Source organism: Manacus candei, unplaced genomic scaffold (assembly GCF_025592945.1).
Source record: "Manacus candei isolate 608988 ecotype Guabito, Panama unplaced genomic scaffold, ASM2559294v1 h1tg000050l, whole genome shotgun sequence".
Classification (NCBI taxonomy): domain Eukaryota; kingdom Metazoa; phylum Chordata; class Aves; order Passeriformes; family Pipridae; genus Manacus; species Manacus candei.
In genome coordinates this window covers 28,367,456-28,392,505 of record NW_026138098.1, presented here as the reverse complement: position 1 = coordinate 28,392,505, position 25,050 = coordinate 28,367,456, and the positions used below count along the sequence as shown (strand labels likewise).

At 37.4% G+C, this 25,050-nt stretch overlaps 1 protein-coding gene across 9 annotated transcripts in view; it reads left to right on the top strand.

The window, feature by feature from the left end:
- The window catches only part of LDB3 (LIM domain binding 3), a 122,429-nt gene that overhangs the window by 78,571 nt on the left and 18,808 nt on the right, over window positions 1-25,050 (top strand). For 3 of the 9 annotated variants that reach the window (XM_051799822.1, XM_051799827.1, XM_051799821.1), the window contains 4 exons: window positions 11,562-11,597; window positions 12,999-13,196; window positions 19,211-19,318; window positions 23,878-23,925. In XM_051799822.1, the coding sequence (XP_051655782.1) occupies window positions 11,562-11,597; window positions 12,999-13,196; window positions 19,211-19,318; window positions 23,878-23,925 (390 nt within the window). Of the gene's footprint in view, window positions 1-889; window positions 1,792-11,561; window positions 11,598-12,998; window positions 13,197-17,384; window positions 17,556-19,210; window positions 19,319-23,877; window positions 23,926-25,050 lie in introns of those variants that run through there. The other 6 variants (XM_051799825.1, XM_051799824.1, XM_051799828.1 and 3 more) reach the window with 6 other exon arrangements.

The window sequence follows — 25,050 nt, the reverse complement described above, 5'->3', positions numbered from 1 at the left end:
GGAAAAAAATTACCTTGTTTGCAATGATTCAAATACATTTTGCAAATAACAAGAACATTTTATTTTCCATTCTGTTTGATATACTTCTCCTTCACTGTGCTCTCATCTCACATCCCCCTTCTTCCCCTTTTTATTTACAAAACCTGAATTTAAACTGTAGAGTGTCTAGAAAAGGCTAAATCCTGAGAGGTGCTGAACACAGCTCGACAGCCCCAGTGTGCAGTCAGAGGTAGCCAGGGAGGGCAGGAGATGGCCAATACTTCACAGGACTCTGCTTTGAAAATCCCATGTTGTTCTGCTTTGTGACACCTATGACCAGAAATATTTATGCAAATGTAAACACTAATACTTACTAATGCTGAGAAAAGCTGTAGAAAAGTACTGCTTAAACCTGTGGGTGATGGTCCTTGCAGGAAGGACAGCAGGATATATATGGGCTGGCCTAGGTGTTACAGAATGGAAAATACCTGCATTCATTTTGCACTTTTATGAGTTAACTGTCACTGACTGCTCAGTTGGGGGCAAGGGGGGGAAAAGCCAAGAGAAACTGGTGGCAGGAAAACAATGGGATTACACTGCATTTCTAGCAAAAGCAGCCCTGTAATACCAAGCACAAGTCAAAGAATAAGAAGTTACATCAAGTTACTTCTCAGAAATAAACAACTGCAAAACCTTTCATACATGGTCCAAAAAGCATCACCCAGCCTTCATTGTGCTGGTTTGATAGCTGAGGAGAAAATCCAAATAAATTGCCATTGCCCTAGTTATAAGGCAGGGGAGTGGTAGCCATGGTCCCTAACCCCTTTCTTTCTCCCTCCTTTCTTTCTTCTGTGTTTATGTCTCTCTCTGTCTCTGTCTCTCTCTCTCTCTCTCTTTCTTCATGCCACAGGGAGAGGTTTGAAACGGAACGTAACAGCCCACGCTTTGCCAAATTGCGCAATTGGCATCACGGCCTGTCAGCGCAGCTCCTTAATGTCAAAAGTTAAAAGCCCACGTTTCTGGGGCAAACACAGACAGAGTTACAGTCAAACATTAACTGCTGTCCTGAGTTAGAGCCCCAGCATGTCCCACACACTGCTGGGGCCCTGCTCTGTAGGTTTCTGTCGTTAGCCTGTTAGCCATTCACTGTCACCACAACTAAAAATAACAATACAACCCAGGTCGTGTTCTTCATTTCAAAGTAGTTTAGCTTTACTCCTTTACTATCTCAAACTTCAGTATACAGGAAAACATCACTATTGTAGTCCCTTAACTTTAGGAGAAAATTAGAGGGAAGTTGCTGACAGTATTTCTTTAGGAGGAAGAAGAATGAGACTTTTACTGAGTTTTACTGTAAAGATAATGAAGTAGGAGAAAGAAAGTTGAAAAGAAAAACTGACTGGCCTAGACCTTGCTAAATGTACGACATACTTAGTTTGCATAGTTGAATGATGCTGTTTTAAATAAGATATTAGCAATGTGAAGTTGTATTTCTTCAATATATTATACTGGTAGAGGTTATTTGCTGAAACCATTGCTGTAAGTTTTGTGTTGGAAAATTGAATTTATCATTATATAAAAGTGAGAGATAGCTGGGGTTGCTCAGGATCTGCGAGGAAATGACATTTTGCTAGAGGTGATTTAGGAGTGAGAAGAATATATCATACTACTGTTGCACTGAAGCTTTTAAAAGCATCTTTTAAGATTTAAGGAATATGTTGCCCATTCTGTATTGCTCTTGCTTTGACCCACACTTTTTCTGTATATAGCAGCATGCTTTATCTGAAATAAAACATTTTAAAACTAAAATAATTATGTGCCTGTTTTACAAAGTATTTTATTCTGTTTTAAAACAGTAACTGCTTCAACTGATTATTGAAAGAAGGAGAACTTTTCTTTCCTGAATAGAAAATTTGGTCAAAAAGCTTTCCATTATTAGCTAGAATTATTATTGACCTTTAAGTTGTCTGAATTAGAATAAAACTGACAAAGCAGCTGAAAGAACAACAGAAATGAACAAAATATTTTTACTAAGTGTGAACAAAGCGTAATTAATAGGTAATAGCATAATTAATAGATGTTAGATGACAACCTATTGATAATATTGTTTAGCATTTCCATTTAAATAATTTGCATTCTCTGGCAGTAATTATTAATTTGTCTCTGTGGCAAAGGCACTTGAGACACTGCTGGTGCTTAGAATGAGATCTTTTTGGTACAATAGTACAGGTCTTTGCTGTGTCAGTTGAGACATGGCAAACCTATAGCCAAGGCTGCCAAATATTCCATATTCCATCTGAAGTACACCAAGGGCAGTGCTACTTTCCTTTCTAGCTTGTGCTCTGATCATCAAATGAAACAAAAAATGCAACTCCATTAAAGAGTTTGTGGTTTCCATGGAAACAGTTGATGTGAGCCCTCAGCTGGCTGCATTAGGAGTCCTTGGCACTGACTGAGGCAGGAGTTTCTCTGATGAAACACTGCTCTCTGCAGTGACAGACTGACTCTATCACAGGCCTTCTGGCAGCCTTTAGGGTTGTTTTTTTTCATTAACTTCTATAAACTGCAAATCAGGTACCTTTATCTGGTAGCAATAGTTCTGATCAAAGGGATTAATCAGTGCATGAGATCAGACTCAAACTCTTGTGCTTTTTGCTGCTTCCAGATTTGTATCAGCAGTCAAGTTCATTCAAACTCCCATTGTTTTTCTGTGTTAGAAATAAGGAAAAGCTACAGTTCATGGAGAATTTTGCATGAATCAGCCAAATACTGGAGTGTTTAAAGGGCTATCATACATATTTTTAAAAAATCAATTCTTGAGTATTATTAAAGAGTACATGAGCACTAGTTGCTTCTAAAATGCATTTCACTTTTCTTAGCTAAGTACCATAGCAGTTCAGTAGACATGCTACTTAATTCACAGCATGCATGTACACTTTCCTTATGGGAACACAAACAGATTCTGGTCACACCATCTTACTACTGCCTGTGGAAAATCAACAGCACTGCATGAAATAAGAGCAACATTTTAACTTTTCCTGAATGTTGCCAAGATCAAACTTTGGTGAACCAAAGTGGTGGTGAATTTTATTTGTATATGGGAAATTTTGATAGAACTTAAAATATCAATAGTCAGTTTTTTCACAAACATTAAATGTACCTAAGTAAAAAATTATCCAGTTCTAATTTTTAACCAAGTTAGATTTTTGACATTTTTTCTGAATAAGTATTAATATAGTTTCTTCACTTAAATAGGAATTGTGTATCCTTAATGTTTTATGAACAAAATACAGATGCTATGTTTCAAATAGTCCTAGTGCATGTGTTATAATGAAAAAGAAAACGTCTAGATTATATCTCAGTGCTTACACTTAATGTTATTTTGAAAGGTATTTTTTAGTAATTTGATAAGATATAAAATTAATGGAAATGTAATTAAGGCACCCCTTCTCCTTAGCTCTCTTCAGTGGGTTTAATGATAAAAATTCATGCATATAAACCATGTAATCATATAAAGAAATAATATTAATCTTTTTTTTATGTAGGATACAAAGTGGAATCTAAACACTTTCCAGACTTGTAGAATTTCAATTTTTTATGTAGTTACAGAGAAAAAAAAATTAATAGAAAAAGATCTTGATTTGGTAGCCTTTGGAACTTTTGCAATATTGAAGATCTTTTGTAAAGGTGCCTTCATTAATTCCTATGGCAAGATTTTCACTACAGCATATTTCTACTACTCAGTCCAGTCCTTTTTAAAAAATCTTCCAAGCGATGGACTTTGGATTAACTGTCAGTCAAATTTTTCTATGCCATTTCTTGTTTATATTTAGATTAGTTATTCCTCAACTCTTCCTCCTCAGAAATCTTCCTTTATGTAGTCATGACAATCTTCAAGTCCAAAAAAACGAATGTTACCCATCTTTCTTCATGTAGCTGTGAAGAGGCCTTGGTTTTGCTTCCTGAGTAGGAGGTGCCCTTTGTAGAGAAATTGGCCTGCAGTTTTCATTCTACTACATGCCATTGCTAAAGACTGTAACAGACTGAGGTCTGATAAGAAAGCATTAACAGCTTTGAAGAAACAGTAGCTTTGTTCTAGCAAAAGGTCAAGTCTGTTCTAGTTTTGTTCTATTTTTAGTATATTCGGGCTTCTCTCACTGTATGTGGCTTCTGATTGACCAGCACCATCCTGCAGAGTTTCCTGACCATTTGCAGAAGTCTGCTGTTTTGCCTAGGAAGATTATTCACAATTAATGACAGTGAGGCTTAAAATAGGTTCCCAATTGAAGACTCGATGAGTCATGTAATTCTTTAAAACAGCACTGATGACAGGCAGGTGTATCTGTCCCATGCTGAATATGTTTTGACCTGTGACTGCTCTGCTGAGCAGAGGACAATGGTCAGTGACAATACTGTCTTCTAAATAGCCTTCATGCCAAAAATAAAGTAAAATGCAGGATGTGAACAGTGCTATTCACTCCCTGCCCATCCCAATATTGCCAGTAAAGCATAGTCTTGTAAGCATTTAATGAAGATACAGCAAAGCTGATGCCAGTAGGAAATCAAAAGGCCTTCCAGGTAAATCTGCTTGTCTGGTTATGGCACAGGGACATGCTTATTTTCTGCTGTGGTACAAGACTCTTTGATCTAAACTAACCTGTTTCCCAAATCCTGCTGCCCTGTCTTGTGCTCAGATGGTCTCCCCTCACCTCCTGCAGTGCTCAGTTTGCAGCAGAAACACTGACTGCATGCAGTGTGTGCTGATGGGACATGGTTAGAGTGTGACTTTAGGAGAGTGGGTATGAGAACTTGACCTGTCTCCCTTTCATGCATGACAAAATGACAAAGTGAGAAAGGTTCTGTGGCTCTTCCCCTTGCCTCCCTCTCCTCACCCCTCCCTGTACAGGAAGGACAGGACGTTTGTGCTAAGCCATAAATACAGAGGTCACTCCATTGCACTTTCTCTCTTGTTATGCACAGCTGGGTGGAGTAAATCTTCCATAGCAAGGAACAAGTATTTTAGGGACTACTTTATCACTTTTCAAAAGTCCAACTCTTGCATATCACAGAGCTTTCTGAAACCTTCCTCAGGGGCAGATGAGGTGACACCAATTTTTTTACTTGTACAGTCAGGTTTCCCACAAGAACTGAGTTGATTTTGTGGATCCTTTAGCAGTGTCTGCCATGAGTTTCAGTGACTGGGACTATCGTTATATGTTTCACAAAATGCATGGATACTTACACAAATGTTAGTTGGCAAAGTTAAAAAGCTAGAATTTTGGTATGGTACATGGTATTACCAGATAATTGCTTCCTTTAATCAATTTGCCTTTAATTGACAGCTTTCTGCAGTATCCATGAAAATTAATTGACTAAAATTTGCTCTCAAGCACAATAACATCCTTTGTTCTACTTCTGCTTATCAAAGCCATCTGACACCACCAAGACAAGCTAAGGCACCTTAATTCCCTTCCTTGGTTGGCCAAAATTTCCAACAATTAGCATTGCTGACCTTCCCAATTGCCAAAAACCTCCTGTTTATATGCTGCTCAGATTACCAAAATCCTTTTGAAAGACATACTCTATCTTTCCACAACAGCCAATGAAATAAAGCAGACTTCTCTAGGTAGATTTCTCACTTAAGGAACATAGCTGCAATAAAGGATAATAAGCACATCAATTTAATATATTCAGTTCTCTGCTTACCTTTTAGCACCTCAAGAGGGACAAAAGCATAGGAATAGTGAAATAACTCAGTGGAATTCTGAGTGAAACCAGAAGGGAAAATTGATCAAAGTCTTTCTTCCTCAATATACTTCTGGAGGTTCTATGGGGAAAAGAGCTATTTAGATATCATAAATCCCTTGTTTTCAAGCCAGTTCCCTGTAGAAGTAATTCATCAGAGATAGTGAGTGACTCTGGGGTACAGTGTATCCACTTGAATGTACCCACTAAAATTGAACGAGCGAGGGCTCCAAATGCAATTAAGAAATACCATGAAGCTTTTCTCAAAATAGTTCATAGAGAAAGTAATGCATGAGCTAACAGAGCTTGTTAAAGCTTGAGATTCAGTTTGGGGAGTGGATGTACTGACCTGTATGTAACATCTTGTCTTTACTATCCCAGTCTCCTGCATGTTCCTGTCCACCACATAACGTTTGCATGAGCAGGAATTAACGTTAACTTTCATTCCTACTGTGGAACCTTTAAAATTCTCCTATGCCTTCTGCAGCTGCTGCAGGCATTTAACCAAGACACCAGTGCACAATGCTGCCTCTCTCTCTGACTAGTCCCTTGCATTGCCTTCAGTCCAGCAAGGGTAAAGCAGTTCTAACATGCAGCAGGCTTTCTAACAAGCATTGTAACTCAGACCACTCAGCTGTGGTCTGTGGATCATCAGCCTGGCTCACAGAGCCCTGCTTAGGGTGAGCTGGAGCATAGCACTGGCACTGCTTCCTTTTATTCTGCTTCTAAATTACATTAGTGTCAGCAAAATTACCCTAAATACTAATAACTTCCTCATAGTTCATTTCCATGTGAGCATTTGTTGTAGCTGACCCAGAATGTTATATGATTACAAATGAGAGAGGGAAGGTAAGAAAATCCTTAAGAGAGTTTATGAAATAAAATGCAATACACATTCTGAAAGAGTGACAAGTGTTCTAATTCATTCCACTTAGTTACTTGACTCAGGAACTGAACAGCACAGACACATTGCTGTATTTCAGAGGCAGCTGCAAACTTAGCATAATGCCACATAGAAGTATGAATTTTCTTATCATCAATGTGCACAAACTAAAAAGTAGGTCTAAAAGAACTACCAGCTGAAATTGAGATCTCTGGGTTCTTGTTCTCTCAGCTTCCCTGGAGAAAAGTGAAGTCATGAAGAGAAAGAACACTTCAGTGAAAGGGGAATTGTTTCCTGGCATACAAAATCTAAACTTATTGTGCACCGGTTTTGTCTGTAATGGTCACAAACACAGCCTCAAAGTCCAGATCCTGTGCTCAGGTGCCTGGTGGCAGATACCTGCACTTTACCAGTGGGGCTGTAAAAAGCTGGGCCAAATCATTCTGTTCAATCCAGTTGCACACTTAAGGCCAAGACAGGGAATAATTATGCAAATTAAGTCCCAGCTCAAATTGCTACACATGCTCAGAATTTTGCAGTCTTTGGTGATAAAACTGAAAATGGGAGTACCTATACTTGCATGGCAAATATCACTCTGCAAATCTTGGAAAAGAGTGACCTTCCCTTTCCCCAACACCAATGCTGCTGTGTGCCCAGCTGCATTTATTGTGTGACTGTTACATTTAACAGCAAACCTGCAGGTGCCACTAAAATGCATTCATGGGAGGTGTTGGCTTTGATTTTAGCGAGTTGCTTTGACTGAGTTCCATACTGCTTGTTGAGAATGAGTTGCTGGTTTTTTTCCACTGAATCTATGATAATGCTTTTCCTGTTCTGTGCCACTGTCTGCACAAACCAGGATACCTTCTGAGAGAAATGTATTTCCCTGTTGTGGAAAGCAGACACACTAGGAGGATATATTACAATATTGCCACGTTTTGGCGTGGGCTGCTCACATTCTTAACTACAGTGGCTGAAAAAGAGAGACTAGCTCTTCTACCCCTTTTGTTCTGATTCCAAGCTAAAGTTTTAACTAAACCAGCATGATAGTTGTCTTCTGTCCTCTCCGTTAACTGCCTATGATTCTCTGTGTGTCTTAGGATGTCTGTGTTGGAATAACAAAAATATAGCATGGGGGAAGAAAAGACAAACATCCTCAATAGTTTTATAGTCATCTGACCATGGAAAAGTTCTGAGCTGCAAACACAGAAAGGTAGAAATAGCCTCACTGGATCAGAACAGCAGTTAATGTAGCTCATTGTCCAGTTTTCAACAGTGTCAGTGTCTCATGCCTTTGAGACAAAAAAATGTTTGAAAGGCAATTACAAAATAACTTTAACACAACTTTACTCCCAGACACCCTGTAAAAATTTCTTTTGAAGTTATTTTGTAACTTCTACTTCTTAAAAGGAAATCATATTTGTAGGCAAATATGCTTATGTAAATATAAGTATGTTAGGATGAAAGCTATTGTAAGTCTAACTCCAACAAATCTGCACCATACTACTAGAAAACCAGAATTTTTAAATTCAATAGATATAGACCTTAATAATCTGTAAATCCACTTCCCCTTTCATAAAAGGCCAGTATATATCTGTCAGGCTCTGTAGTAGACTACTGGATGACTAATACAGGAAAATACCAATAAACTGAATAGATATATTTATTAAAAAATCTATAATCTCTCATTAAAGAGGGTGAGCTGATATTTTAAATACTCAACTGAGATTCAGGAGAGCTGATTTCAGTTCCTTGCCCTGCTGTAGAGCTTCTTTGTGACCATGAGTAACTCTATTTAGTTTCTCATTTGTAAAATTAGAAAAGCAGTCTTGCTCCATAAGAGTACAGAGAAAAAACTAAATTACAGTATTCACTTACTGCTTCAGTCTGAAAGACAAAGCTGAAGGACCATGTGGTCTCTCAGGATGCCTCATGTTTCTTATGTCATTAGGTCTTCATTAAACATCTGTTGCCATCTAAAGAGAAGGCAGATGGAAGGTACACAACCTCCACGTCTCAGCTTGCCTGTTATATGTAGGTGTTTGGCAGTCTTTTACATTTGGTTTCCAAAAATAAAGTAGAATGGGAAAGTATTCCCATGTCCAGTTCATAGAGTTCAGATTTAACACACTCATTGGAAACTCTCTGAAGTGTCTGCAGGCTCTTTTTAGGATCCAATAGCACACACAAGCTTGGCCTGCAAAGGAATTTTGTGTTCAGTTACACCAGTTCTTGTTGGTGTGGGGGGGAAAGACTCTATTTCTAATTTCAGTCATTCTGTCTACGTGACCATATCCTGTAGCATACTTTTATGAGAAGGAAGCATTTCAAGATTTCCAGTGTATAATATACCGTGTAACTGGGAAGACAGTATATTGTGTAAATCTTGTTTAGATATATGTCCAACCTTTAATGAAGTCTGTGGGAGTTGCACTGTTCTCTCAGAATGGCCCTTCTGTCAAAAGCCATTTCAGTGGGGAATAAAAAAGCTGCAGACAAAAAACAAACAAACCAACACCCCTCCCCCCCCCCAAAAAAACCCAACAAAAAAAAATTCATTTTAAATCTCTTCCAGATAGCTCAAAACTACTGTCAGTTACTGGAGCAGCCTGTGTAGCCACAGAGATATAAACTGCTCATAATATTCTGAGCCAGATTTTTTCATGTGGTGAAGGTATTGACTTTACTGAGCCTGCCCCAGGGATGCATTGGACTCAAAAGTAAAATTATTTCTTTATTTAGTTAGAGAAAACGTTTGATTGTAAAGGCCGTAAATCCAATAGCCTGTTCCTCAAAATGCAAGTATGGCAAATAAGAGGCACAATGGGTTTTGAGCCTTTCTTATTGTTAACCAAATGGGCATTGCTTCTGTTGACTGGGAAGAGAAATAGTTCCTGGAAGCCACACCATGAAGAAGTATTGTGTGCCTTTGAACTCATCTTTCCCTCTACTCTCTGCTTTTTCCTTTGCTTTATTCTGTGGAAGTAATTTTACTATACTTCTCTCTCTTTTTCACCTTCCCAACTCCCCTGCCATCGTCACTCAACGTCATCCTATTTTGTACACTCAGGGAAAAAACTTTTATGAAATGCTGACCTCAAAATCAAGTGACTTTTTTTGCTCTTCTTTGGTGCAGCCACAACTAATGGGGCAGAAAAGTTTGGATCAGATTAATAATAACAATAGAGGCTTAACACTGCTTCAGCCTGACCCCAGCTGCCTACCTTTTGGTCTTGGCTGTGATCCCTCATAGAATACTTGGGAATAAGCAATGTTTTATTCCTTTCAGGCTGTGACTGTGTTTTTAACGTCCTCGCATGACTGTGGCTCTTGGTGTACTAACACTTCCCCCCCACACACACACACAATCTCTAATCCATCCTCCTCTACCCTGTTTCATCCTGGCTTTGCTCTACCTGACATTGCAGTGAACTCACACCTTGGTTCCCATAGAGGCAGAGTTTGGTTTCTCATTGCTTCGGAGTGGTGAGCTGGTTGATCTCAGCAGGGCATTTGTTTTTGAGACAGGCCCTTCCAGACCAGCCCCAGTAACACTGGGATCAGGTGGCAGCATCTGAGGGGCGTTTCACATCCACTTCTGAGTTTGAAAATCTGACTTCATGTATTTTAGGAGTTACATGTTAGTTAGAGGTTTTAAAAATTTGTAGAGGACACCTATACCCAAACCTTTGCTGATCTAAACTGGATTGGTTTTTATAACTTTGTTAAAACTGAACTAAGGAGAAGCCATTTCATATATGACTATACATACATATGTATCTGTAAGTACATAAACACAGAGACACATATAAAATACTGCTAATAATGGGGAAAATTTTAAGAATAGCTTTCCAAATGTAATGTAAGTTAATGATTGGTGCCCAACAAATCCACATAAGTACATGTATTCCTTTTTTTTTTTTTCCCAAAGGACACTGCAGAAAGAAGGTGCAGTTGGATAAATGAGGACATTTGCTTTGTGTTTTGTAATTTCAGATCCCAGTTAAGAAAAGTGTTCTCATTTGGCATATTTTAGCTTTAAACCCATCAATTTCAGCACAATTCCTTAAATAAGAAGGGACACAACCACCCACTAAATTGCTAAATATAGAGACTATCTCAATTACTTAACTAACTGGATTTCAAACTTAGGAGTTTAAAGCTAATGGATTCTATTCTTTATGAAAATACTTTTGTCTTAACTTCTTACAGATACACAGTTGCTTGCACTTAAACTGATCAGTTATTTTTGTAAGCATGTGTGTGTGTTTACAGAATAATAGCCCAGTCCTCTGTCAGAGAAATCAAGGCTGATTTACTCCTCACCTCAGGAAGGAATGATTTCTAATTGAGGGAATTCAGTGAAGGAATTGTTTCTAATCTGATTTACATTGAGAAAACGAGTACTTGGATAGGACAGAGAATTTTTAAGTGATACCAGGCACAAGAAATCCTTCTTGTAAGAATCTTTGTTACCCATTTTTATCGCTTCAAAATACCAAATCCTTGAGGATTGCCCAAGTCTGATTAGTTTCACTGCTTGGATTTGGCATCAAAATATGTTCTGCTGGAATACTATTGAATTTTTTTTTTAAGGAGAACTTATTAAAAATCAAGGCTATTCCTGAAATTAAAAGCAGGCATACAACATCTAATTTGTAACTGTTAATTTTCCTTTTACTTTATTATTGAAACAAAGTTGTTTGCAACTGATAAGAAGCATATAATTATAAGAAGCAATATGCAGTAGACTTGTATATTTGGTGGGTTTCACCTGGAAAGCTGAAGAGATTTCTCGCAACTATATTTATGAGCAACCACTCTAGGATGCTTTTTGCAACCAAACATTTCTGCTCAACCCATTGTCTTTCTCCTTGGTTGGTTTTGGGTGGGTTTTCTTGCCACCACTGGCAATTGCATTTACTTCATTCACACTGTATCCCTCCTTTCACAGAGACAAGGAAAATGTTGCAGCAGCATCAGAAAACAGGTAATGTTTGCTGTGTTTGACTTACTTCCTATTAAGAGTTTATCTCCACTTTCCCCATATTGTTCTTACCTCAAAAACATGAAATTTGTACGCTGTTTGAGCAGGTGATGACTGTGGAGGCTTCAATTAAGTGGGTTCATTAGACATTTCTTTCTAATGCAGACTTCAAGAAGTACTGTGACATGGGACAGGTGGGGATCATCTTTCTCAGAAATTACAAACCTGAAAAATAACAAGTTTTTAGCAAATATTCTTGAAATGGAGTGTTATCAATTTGTGGTGGAGTTTTAAGAACAATTTCCATTTTAAACTTTGCCTAGATCATTCAAGATACTTTTTAAATCTAAGTAAGATTATCTTTTTGGTATTTTAAGAACTCTTACATGTCGGATTCTTGCATATATTGATTGTCCTCAGTGAGTTATGAGGTTCAAAACAATCTCTCTGTAAGTAAGTTTTTCATGTCAAATTGTTTTCTCCCAAAGGATTTCAGCACATTTTGCAGTTACAGATAAAAATGTGCTGTTTTCTATTAGTTCATGTGCTAAACCACACAAGTACTGATACAAGTATTTCTTGAGTGAATCTGACCAATAGTTTCACAGAGCAAAGAAATGATTCTTATCAGTTTGTCATAAAACAAATTCTACCTCGCTGCTTTCCTCTATCTTGTTGATTCCTGCCTCAGATGTGCAACCACTTTGTTATTTTTTTTCCTTTATAAGACTGCTCACGTTTTAACAAAGGTTGCATGGAGTTAAAATCTGAGTGCAAGTGTTATTTGTTACTAGTGACACAAGCAATGGCAACTGGCCTTGAAACAGTAGGGAAAATTGATTTTTATTTTTAAATTAATTATGAAAATAGAAGGAAATAAACGCCTTGATTCCTGTATATAAATTAAAGTGTATAAAACAAGGAATACGTTAGCATTTTGCCAGCAGTTTCATTTGTTTAAAACCACCTACAGGACTGTGCAGCTGCTCCACTGAAATCTCCTTTTCTTTTAATTATGATTTTATTTAACCAGGAACAGTTTCTGATATATGACTGGTGTTAGTGTCATACTACATTGCTTTAATCTTGTGTGACTTGTCATACCATAGCTTTTCTCCACCTCCATTATCATCACAGCCTTGCTTTGTGTCTTATTTTGATATTCATAGCAATATGATTTCCAGATTTAACACAAGGTTAAACACACATTTTTAATTCTTCAAGCCTTTCCTGGTCTTAAGCAGTAATAAACTAATGAACTGTCAAGATTTGTCATTACTTCACCTGCGATACCATGATGATCTCCAGCTTCTTCTGTGGCTGGAATTCTGTCTCTTCCTCAAAGACCTGCTGTTCCCTAGGAAATGCCTCCTTTTCACACCCCTTGTGATCTCTGTCACCCAGGCCTGCAGACACTGCACGTGCACCACAGTATGTGACCTCCAGTATTTGGCATCCTCCTAAACCCTCCACCAGGGATGCCAACACTGACAGTGCCAGGCCAGTGGCCTCCAAGGGCTCTGTGAGGCTTGGAGCGGGTACAAGTCAGAGGGAGGCCACTGCTGGCCAGAGAGTCCCTCTTGCTTCATCCAGTAAGCAAAGGTACACTGTGATGTGTAACTGCATAACTGACCTGCTTTGGAGCTTTGGAGTGGTTTGGTAATAACAGCCTCTAACTCCTGGAGTTCAGCTGGAAATGCCCATTGCCTAAAAGGAAGGTGTTCAAGTTCTACAAATCCCAGAAACTTCCAGCTCGTGTGGGTGTTACGTTTTCAGTGGCTCTCTTAAGGATCACACATAAAATACAGAGACAACAGCCATAAAGCACCTTCAGCAGAGAAACAGCAGCTGATAGTTCTCTATTTTGACTGTATTTCTACAACCATTCCCATATTCAAATGTAAGACTCTTCCATGTTATGGATTTCTCTAACCATATTCAAATGTAAGACTCTTCCATGTTATGGCTTTCTCTAACCATATTCTCAGGCACTTTTTTCTGCAAATGCTACAATAAGAGATATTTTTTTCCCTATCCATTTTAATTTTTATTTCCTGTATATTCAATTTTTTACATGTGATATGTTGGAGGATTAGAAACCAAAGAAACCTTCATGCATTACATAAAGGAGACTAAGTACTGCTTTAATAAGCCACTTGATTGTTATTTGGACAGAAAGTCTCAGAACTTAGGACTTTACTGAGAGAAAGAAGTATAATCTGCACTTATTTTTTCTAAATCTTAAAGTGCATTTGTTGCTGTGTTTTCTCATTGTGGTTGTTAACCATTATTATCCTCTTAACCTCTACTGATCTGTGTTCCTTTTCATGAGTGAAAATCAGCTGAGAAGAGACGTGTGTTTTCATCCACCTAACTTACTTTTATGTTTGTTACCACGAATATGAAGATGTTTGATTTTTTTCAATTTTCTTTGATTTTCCTTAAAATACAAAGTACTGTAAAGATCTAAAATCTACAGAATGACTGCATTTAAAAACCAACCAACCAACCAAAAGCTCATCTGTAACATGTAATAATGAAGCTGTTGCAATATATTATCTATTTTATAAAGCAACACTCACATTTATCAGTTCTTAAAATTCTGCTGCACTTGAACTAAAAAGATCAGACTGAAAATCTAGAAAGTAGGCAATCTTGAGGAAAAAAAAAAAGGTTGTTTTATTTGACTATCTAAATATTTATTTAAAATTTATAGTTGTTAAATTAAAACCAGTCAATTCAGTCTTCAGATCTTTCTAAAAACTGAGTTGAGAGTGTTACCAACTGCATATCATTTATGGAACAAAATCACCCTGATTTTTAAGGTTATATCTACTTCATTTATATTTATTCCAACTCCTTGGTGTGTTAATTAATATATTCTACCATGAAGGAAGGCAATCAAGCCCCTAACACTTTAACCATATAAAAAGAAATATTGCAAACACCATGCAAGATAAAATCTGTTTGTATTTTCTTTAAACTATAAAAGGTACTTCAGTATATTTGCATTTATTTTATTTACATGGGTTATTCCATTCAAATCTGTCTCCGCACAGGTCCTTGTCCTCACATACAGGTTTTTGGGATTTTTTACTTTCTTTTCAATATGTATCACTGCATATGTATTTTGATTAACGTTTTGGAGCATGTTACAATTAAGTAAGTTCACTGTTTTTTTCTCTTCAAAGTAGGAAGTCACAAACATCTTGAAATCTGTAGCAAATTCCCTTTGACATCAGTGCAAATAGACAAAATAGGTAGAACCTTGTTTGTGTTTGTTTTTAAGACATATATGAAGTTCCATTTTTATGTGCAGCATAGTTTCACCCCTTTCCTGTTTGCCAGATCAAAGACATGTAAGTACTAAATTGTGACTCCACACCTTTTAATGTGATAATTCCAGTACCCACTGTGGCACAGGGGGAAAAAAAAATCCTGTAGGTATTGAAACTCAGTAACAGACTCTCCTGTGACCCATAGTTGTGATGGATCATATTCAGCTACTCTGCTGCACAGGCTTTGTAATTGATAGTCTATTTGTTAATTGGAAGAATTTGCATCATAAAATGCATCAAGATGGAAAAACTGATCTGAATTTCGACTGCATATTACAATGGGCAAACTTTTGCAAAACAGTTGCAAAACTTGGTGTCGTGATTTGAAACCCAGAATTGCAAACTGGGTATTTTCAGGATCTCATTTCTTAGGTACATAATTGCAGATGAAATTCAGAAGGGAGAAAATACTGATTTTCTGCTTTTGTTGTGGGTTACATTCTACTTTGAAATTTGTGGGTGTAACAACCACGCTTCTGCTGCAGCTAATCAAACAGAAAATAATTAAGACACCATCATTAGACTACTGAGCTGTACAAGAAGAGGAGAAGAACAGGGGAAATGGGACAGTCCCTTTAAGAACAAGGGGCATCACAAATTCTGAAGTACCAAGCACTCACTCTATGTCCTCAGGATTGTAACTTGCCAAGTCAGCGCTTTTGAGAGAGGCAAAAAGAAAATATGAGCTAGAATGGCTGAAACAAAGAAAATTTGCACAGTGGATGGTAAATCTGCTAAGGAAAAAGTGCTGAAAGAATACTTGAGGGCTAAGGTTGGCTGAGAAACAGTAGTGGAACTGTAAGCTTTCTTTTGTTATTTGATACTTACTGTGCTTAGGAACAAGTATTTGGGGCATTTTGTACCTTGTGCAAGAGAAGCACAGAATTCCATCACCCTGATAGGAGTGATTTGTAAGAACACAGAGATGTGGCAATATGCTTCTGAGTTAGGTCTAAAGAAGTATAAATATATCCATAATTTTCTTAGGCCGCTACTCATGGACAAGACAATTATGTACAGTAATGCTCTGACTTAAAAAAAAAAAGTATGTATTTGGATAACTACTAAAGCATCAAGAAAAACATCCCTTATGCCTAGGGGACATATGCTTATATTGTCATCAAAGTTTCTGCCCCAAAATAGTGTTGCAATTTGTTATTTTTCAGTGGCTTATTTGTTCTGTGGATAATAATAAGATCCACACTAAAATCTGCCTAAACACAAAATAATGAAGTTTTTCTCTTTTCTTCTTTCTCCTTTTTAAATTTTAAATTGCTTTAAATTATTTTATTAGGTTTATTGACAAGAAAATTATGAATGGACATATTATCAATATTATTATTCTGTTGATATTAAGTTCAGTGAAACAGTCATCAAATAACTTGAATGTTTTCAGTGATTTTATTTTGGGTTTTTTTTCATTTCATGTAAGAGCTAATGGAAGACAATAAACTGAAACTCCCAAAAGACTGGTTCTTTTCTTAGCAGTGGATGACTTTGACTAAACTATGTTGCAAAGCTGCATGATAACTTGGCCCCATTTGTCTGTCTGTAGGAGATGAGTAATTCAGGCTGAAGTATGTTCATAAGCACTGGGTGATGAAAGACACTGGTAGTTCAGTAGGTTACTAAAATGGCCACAGGATACCAGACTAGATTATTATTATTCATTTCAACTCATTTATTTGCAATCAAATAATGAAAAAATGAAGAAAATTAATATTCCTTTGCTCCAAGTAATCTGTGCCACAATAGTTCAAGAGGGCCACAAGGATAAGAACTCATGCTCATCACCCAAGTGATTTTAAAACTAGCAGAGTAAAATTTTATGCTACATCATGCCCTTGTATTTTATATATAGTTCTGTGTTTGAAGGGGCATCTCATTGTTATTTGGGTTGGGCGGTGTAATGTAAGGTGAATTCAGGTCAGAGATGAAGGGACTCCTTTTAAACATCTTTCCACTACCCAGGTTGCACAAAACTGATGGAACTCAACAGAAAATTGTGCTGACTGGATTTCTAGACTATCAGAATTTGCAGGAAACCTGCTGGCACAGGACTGTGATAATATCTTTTCTTCATCTAATTAAAAAATTTACACTAATATAAACTTCAGTTCCAGGAGTAAATATTGGATGAAAATTATCCAAGCTCAAAGAATTTGTGACAGGCTCTTTGCAACCATTTAAGTCCTCCATGCCATATTTCCTACCATAGGCTTCAGTGGGAGCAGGACTAAAGTGCTGTGTAACACCTGGGATAAATTTCAGTCAAGCAGGACCAAAACTGCAGAAAAGGCTGAATAAATGCCTTTTTTTCCTTTGCATAATTGTGCTTTTCCCTCAGTAACCCAGCCTGCTACTATGTTTGCAGGTTCAAACATAGTAGATTTTGTGCTCTACATTTAAATGTGTGCCTTCTTAAGATGCTTCTTGTTTTATTTAATTTAAGTCTAACTAGTACCCCTGTCGAGCATGCTCCGGTGTCTACCAGTTCTGCTGCTCCTGCCCCACACGCTTCAGCACCTCAGCCTGCTACTGCTGCTCAAACTCCAGCCAGCCTGATGACACCACCAGCAACCACCTCAGTAGTGCAGGAGTCGTTCTCCTCCTCCTTCCAAAGGTAATGCTTCGTTGCTTTATCCCCCCATATGGCTCTGGAAATGCTGCATACACATTCTTCACTTCAGAATGTGGTATGAAAAGCTGTAACCTGTTTTATATGCTTTTATATATTTTGGCATTTTGTTTTGTTTTGGGTTTGGTGTTTTTTTTGAGGTATGTTGTTCATGTTTGCAAAGCATTTGCGAAATAAAACAGCTCCAAAAATATAACTTTGTTTTCAGAAAGCAAGTCAAGGGTTAAAACTGAGGTGTTTTTTCATCACTTGTAATAAAGCCAAAACAACACCTCATAGTAGTTACAGTGAGTGGAGATTCTTTTAATAATGTGAATGAAGGTTCTTTTAGTAGTCTTTCTGCAGTAGGACATGAAAAGGAAAATTAAAAGAAGTCATTTACTCACGTGGTTGAGCTCAGCCTATCATAGCAGATATCAGTAAAACATGGTGGACATTTGATGATTGACTTGCTCTCTAAGTTAAGTCAAGTAATTTCTATTAGACTTATCTAATACTTTTTCTCTAATGAGAATTAGCCTTAGAGCTGAAGTGAGTCTCAAGGAGGTGAGCACTTGTAACACTTGTATTACAATGGGAGTTACAGCTGTATATTAAAAGCTGTCAGACATCATGTGAGGAAACCTGTGGGATTTATACAGCTGTCACTTATGTTATAGTAATTTCAGAGATAGTAAGAGTGAATTCCTTTGGTGCATATTATTCTTTTATCTTTGGGGTTTGCTACATGAATATTCTGAAAAGATGCATGTTTTAGCATCCTTTACAAAGCCAAGGAAAAGCACACTTCCAGTAATGTAAACTACTTTAACCAAGACCTCAGTTGTAGCCAGTTGTCTTAAATGTGTATAAATGGAATTGGAGATGTTCTCTTGGCTCTACTTCTTGATTACTTTTTGCAAGTTGACTTGCATTATATATGTATAAGTTCATGGCCAGTCTTCACGAATGAAGATTTGGGAAAGAACTTAGTTTCTCACTTTGGTCAGTTTTTACCTAATTGTAACCTACCAGGATCCAGTGTTTTTATTCCAGTGCAAGAAAATCAATCAGCCAGCAGAGGAAGTTTGAATAAGGTATTATACTGTAAATCAGAACTGGGCTGTAAGGCACTTTCATGTGAAATAATGATAAGGTTTAAGTAACTTTTGTACCTCAGTTGAAATTGTAGCATGAAGAAAATGGATTAACTAGTATATGCTTCAAACAAAAACATACCTGTACAAAACTAATAATTCCAATTACTTCTGTTTTAAATATCAGAATCTTCTGTCTGGTACTGTTTGCATATTAAAATTTTTATCTTATATTCGGACTCAAACATCTTCAGATCTTGCAGATAAAAGCATGTATCATTGACAAAGTCCTGTCCTGTAATACTGTCTTTCTTAGTTATCAGTAGAGTCTGGATTTAAGATTTTTACATAATGTGTGCATTTTGTCTTGTGTTCTGTAGGAATGTGCTTGGTTGTGCTATTCTGTAACTCTGCAGATGTATGCTACAGAAAACCTGTTCCTGGTAACTATGCAGCAGTCCTCCTGTATCTGAACTCCGACACAGCTTGGTTGTGATGTCATGATTTTTGTCCCTGTTCAATCATTTTGTTCATGCTTTCATGCTTTTACTGTGTCTTCTGCAGAGTACTTGCAGCCCCCAGCTCTCTTTCACAGCCTAAGCCTTTCCATGGGTCCAAGAACATGTCATTAGCAGCTTCCACTATTTCATCTGCTATCTCATCTCAGTCTAGGTATATCTGTAAAGCTCTCTTAACTTAATTTGGTTTGATTTGTATTATGCTCTCTGATTTAAGGTTTTCAGTTTCTTAAGAGATTGACTTGGCAGAGACTGTTGAAAGCACGATGTGTTTGAAGCAGCAGCCTCCTTCCTTATCTTTCACATGAAAACCGAGCAGGGAAACAAGTTTTAGATATAGGATATGTGACCAAAAGGTCCTTTTGGAACAAAGGTATTACAGTTGGTTGGTTTGTGCTGTTTTTGCCATCCTAAAATCAAAGTATTTGTCTAGTTACACTGGGTGGGAATGATGGACCTTTTTTTTTTTTCCTTGGTGAAAACATAGGATCACAGGGATCACAAACCTTTTATTATGCTCTTAATCATGACTAGTGAAAGACCAGTGACAGGGAAAGGGAGCTTCTCTCACTAGAAAAAGAGGATGCTGCTGTACTGCCTCACTTCTAAGCCTTTTCAGTGCTTTCATTAACACTTTGACAAAACTAACAGAGGAGAAAACAGCAGATTTTGAGATTCATTTGAACAGTCTTCAGAAATAACAAAAAACTAGCAAGGCTTTTGAGATTGTAATTATCCATGTCCCTCTTATCTTTACATAAGAAGGTAGTTAGGAATCACCCAAAGGGGATGTTTGGAATGAACAAAGTGTGCAAGTTTGATGGCTTCACATCAAGTATAATGATCTTTCTCAGAAAATCACAGAAAATGGCAGTTCAGTGCTGTGCATAGGTAGTACTTGAAAACATTTTGATTGGCTTCACATCACTGAAACCAATGCAAAAATGAAACAGCTACAGAACACAACACGAGAGTTTTCAGTTTTAGAATGTGAACGTGTCTGTTTACAGCCGTGGGAATTACACAGGGGAAGTAATTCCCCTATGGAGCTAATAAAACATAAGAAATAAAATTAACTGCTGATGTAATTCCATTTATTTGAGTGGAAGTACACTAATCCTAACTAGTTTCAAGGAGCTGGTGAATGTCACCAGAATGTTACTGGGAATAGAAGGTAAAACAGATGCAGAGGTGTTTACTGCCATTGACTTCTAGTTTTATGTATGAACTTTCAAAATTCCAAAGTGATGAGCTATTTAGAGGTATCCATTACAAGGATCTAATTTTTACATCATGAGAATCATAGAATTGTTTAAGACCCTCTAAGATCAACTGTTAACCCAGCACTGCCAAGTCCACCATTAACCACATCCCTAAGTTCCACATCTACACATCTTTTAAATACCTCCAGGACTGGTGACTCCACCACTTTTCTGGGCAGCCTGTTCCAATGCTTGATAGATGTTTTAGTGAATAAATTTTTTTCCTAATACCCAACCTGAACCTCTCCTGGCCAGCTTGAGGCCGTTTGCTCTTGCCATATTGCTTGTCACAAAGGAGAGTACTATGCTTTGCAGAAGTAATACCTAACACTTTTTCATTCAATCTTCTGGTACAATTAGACTCTTAAATGCCACCAGAAGTATTTAATCCACTGTTTGCTTTACTAACAAATCTCTTTTAGTCAGTTGGAATGATCATATATCTCTGTGAAAAGAGGGTTCTACATAGTTGTAGGAGGCAGTTAAAAGCCTCTTATACTCAGGTAAGGTCCCTTGCTTTCAAAGCATTAATAACTGTGCATATTTGAGCTTGACTAAACACAGGCATGCAAAACCTATTATTTCTTCTGAGCTACAGGAAACACCTGATCTTAGGCTTTCTCTCAGCTGAAGACTGAAATGTATCCATCAGTCAGAAGATGAAATTAAATTGAGGCTTTGGTGACTACTCTGGCCAGATAGAGCACACCTATTCACATTTCACCACTCTACATCTTAGGACCCCTATAAATCTTCCATAAGAGCTATGCTTTCATTGCTGTCTTGGAAATCATAGAATCATAGAAAGGTTTGGGCTGGGAGGGACCTTATAATCATCTAGTTTCAATACCCCTGCAATAGGCAGGGACAAATTAAGCAACAACTATGTATAATTTACGTATAAACAGCTAATAAATTAATATAAAGATAGCCAGTATTTGCTGTCACTCCTTGCATGACTGTCTTAGAGCTAGTGTATTTCTTGATTGAGCATTTTTAATTTCCCTTTAATTTCATATCCATTTAATGGGGAGAAGGGAAGCAGTGTGAGGCCTTAAAACTATAAATTCATTTGTGTTTATGCATCGATATGGACTAATCGGTGTGAAACACAATTTTAACGAGTCATGAGGATAAAAAGATCACCTTGAGCTATTAAGACATTTGAATTGGAAGTAAATTTCCTGCCTTAGATTGACATGGACCATTTTCCCCTTTCCTGCCCCTTTGAAAGGAAATGGGTTGTCTGGGGAGGCTGTGTCTCCATTCTTGAAGGTTTTCAAGACATCATTGGATAAAACATGGAGCAACCTCATCTGACCTCAGAACTGGCCTTGCTTCCAGCAGGAGCTCTTCCTGAGCTCTCTTCCAACCTGAAAGATTCTGTGAATCTATGAAAAATCACTGTCCTTTTGAAAAAGCAATGCTTTAATCGGACCACTAAAACCTCTTGTTTGTGCCTGGCAATGATTTAAGTCAAAGACTTCAGATCTACAGCACATCAGCTTCATGTGCTGCTGCCCTGAAATCTTACTGCCAATGGATGACACGAGGTTTGATGCTGGCATACACTTCAAGCTGGTACCAACAGGCAGATGTTACTGTCTGAGCTTCAGCAAGCCTTGGGACATAAAGGCAAATCAGAAACTTGTAGGGCTTGTAAAAATTTGGTTCCCTGATTATCAGGTACAAGGAGCAAACTCAGTTTGGTTGGTTGGTTTTGGAGGGCTGTGTTGCAGCTGAATTAGGTTCTTTATCTTTGTGCACTACTTCCATGTTTGTTTTAAAAATGGTTGTATGTTACAGCTACTGTCTTCAAACACAAGGGACCAAAACTGTCTTCTAAATAAATTTATAAGTCAAATTTTTGAGCATCTGATAGTGTTCACTTAGAAATTAAACAATACTTTAGCATACCAAACTATGGACTTAAAAATCCAGTTTCGACTTCACATACACCAGAGAAGCACTGAGCATTTCATATAATTTTATTCCAGAATAAAATATGGATGACCTTAGTTACAATACTGTCCCTATCCTGTAAAACATTCTCAGGAAGATGAGGCTGAGATTTTACCACCATTGTTCCAGTGTTTGGGTTGATTTTTGTTCCTTTTAGATGGCTGAAAAAGGTCCACCAAGAAAATGCAGAAGGATTTCTTGATATCTTAATATCCTTAACTATTTGAATATGATTTCAAACTTTGGTAGATCCAGTTCTATAGTAATTTTGCTTCTGTGAGCAAAGCCATATGCATAACACCTAACCTGAGCAAAATCTTTCTAATGCTCTTAAAGAGGAATGTTTGAAGTCATTAATCCTTAATCGACTGTGTTACTCTTACTTTTACATCTGAAATGTTATCTGACTTTCACTTATGATCTTGCTTACGAAGAACAAAGCATAGCAGGAGGGTTTTAAATAAACCTGAAGCTCTTTATGCATCTGTTATTCCATCTGGAGGGCTGAAGCAGGGCACCTCATGAGACAGAACTCTGGGAATCCAAAACCAGGAGGAACAGTAGAAAGAGTTACGATTATGGTTTTAAGGAAGGTGTAGCTTCTGATCCTGGGATTTTAATCCAAGCACTGTGTCCGTGGTAAAGGGAAGAAAAACTTCTCCAGAAGTTAGGAAAATATCTGACATGTGATAGGCTTCTGGTAATTCTGGCAAATGTGGGCTGTGCTCCCACGGGATGGGGTTGATGCCAGGTGGTCCTGCACTGCTCTGCACTTAGACAGGAGCTGTGTTCATTCTGAATCCCCTTGTTTCTCACACCAAACATTGTGCAGGCTTTCAAGTACTTCCTGTATTTGCATAAATGACTCATTTATGTTCTGAAATGATGCTGTTTCCCCAAGAAAAAAAAGAAATCTACCTGTTTACCTACGACTCTGTAACAATAGAATGGTTCTGCAGGCAAAGTTGAACGTGATGGGTTTTTGCTTCAGCTAATCCAGCCTGTCCTTTCCATGGCATTCTCTCAGGTGCCTCATAAACTGGAAACTTACCTATCTTTGGCCTTTAGTTCATTCAAGGTTTGCTTCTAAGATTTGCTGCAATTTAAGCTTCTGACGATGACAAAAAAAATCCCTCATACTTATTTTTCTTGCTAATACAAATAAGTGGTGAATGTCAAATCCAACAGTCCAGTGGTTGAACTGAAATTCCACAATCAAATAACAAGCAGACCTGATGAAAGTGGCTTAGGGAGCAATATACTAACCTCCTTTACTTATGTTACCATTATTCAGGTTTCACTGTGATTCCTAGCTTTAAATGAGAAAAGAAAATGTAATGTAATGCCAATCTTATATGATTATAAATATGTACATGTTGGCCTCTTTAGCACTTAAGAGCACCTCTTATTCATAGGAAATTTATGGTAGGAGAAGATATCCCAAATTTTTTTGTATATTTTTTCAAATACAACTTTTGTCTCATTTTAGTTTCAACCGGCATTCTTCCACCTCCATCAGCTACCAGTCACAGAAGAGGTATAAAAATATTTTGTGCAGCTACTCTACCTTAAAAGCACTTAACAAACCAGTTTATTGCTGCTAGTAAGCATCTAGTAAAGCGTTAACATAAAAATGATCTGCATAGAACTTTACTCTTTCTTTTTCTGACAACTAATAGTTTTCAGAGCCAGTATTTAATTTGCTGCCTGTCACCTGCCATTGACTGCTACAGATAAATTCAGTAAGGTTGCTTTCACTGCTTTTCGAGATGCCAGTGCTTCCTGATCCATTAAAGCATCTTTGGTCTTTAGGACATCTTTTAATTTTTTTTCTTAATTTCCTTCTTTCTTTTTACTTTTTTTTCTTTCTTTTAATCACACGCCATTTCCTTCTCTTCAGCAGAAATTCTGATAAATCTTTTAACTTCACTAAAACCCTTAATGATGTAGTGTAACACTTTATTTCTCTTTGAGAAGCCTTTTTATCTTTCTTACTGTATTTAATCTGCATCATAAACATCTAAAAGAGTTTAATACTTCTTTTAATTTTGCTATGATTTTGGTACTATGAACGTGTGGGTGTTTGTGTGTGGTTTTGTTTTTCAACTTCATTTCTCTTGACCACAGAAGGAAATCCAGTGGCATGGTTCCACTATGCTATTACATTTGGGAATCACTTGAATTTTGAATAACCTTTTTTCTTCATGACAGTCTAAGTATCACTGGTCTGGCTCGGAACTTCTTTACGTATTTTGTGCACTGAGGGAGATTCAAATGAGTCTTTCCAACCAATGGACCTGTGCATTTGGGAGTAGACTTTCCTGACTGTATGACATCTTCAGATTAAGGCTGTATGACACGTGATTTAACATCTTTTAATCCACATTGTAAATACTGATCTGTCTGGTTTACCTTGAATAGTAGATTTTAAACCAAGGAAAATTCTTTAGATCATGTGTTAAGGTAATGGCACGTTGAAAGCTGTGTGTGGATCCAGTGTGCCTGCAGTGTACATCTCCCTGTCGGTGCTATGGTAGCAGCAATGACCCTCTGTCCACTGACCCCAAGTACAGCCTGTTCTTAGGCACCACAGATGGGGAGGTAGCAACAGGAAATAGATGGTAAAAAGGGAAAATAAAAGGTATTACTGTGCTTACAACAG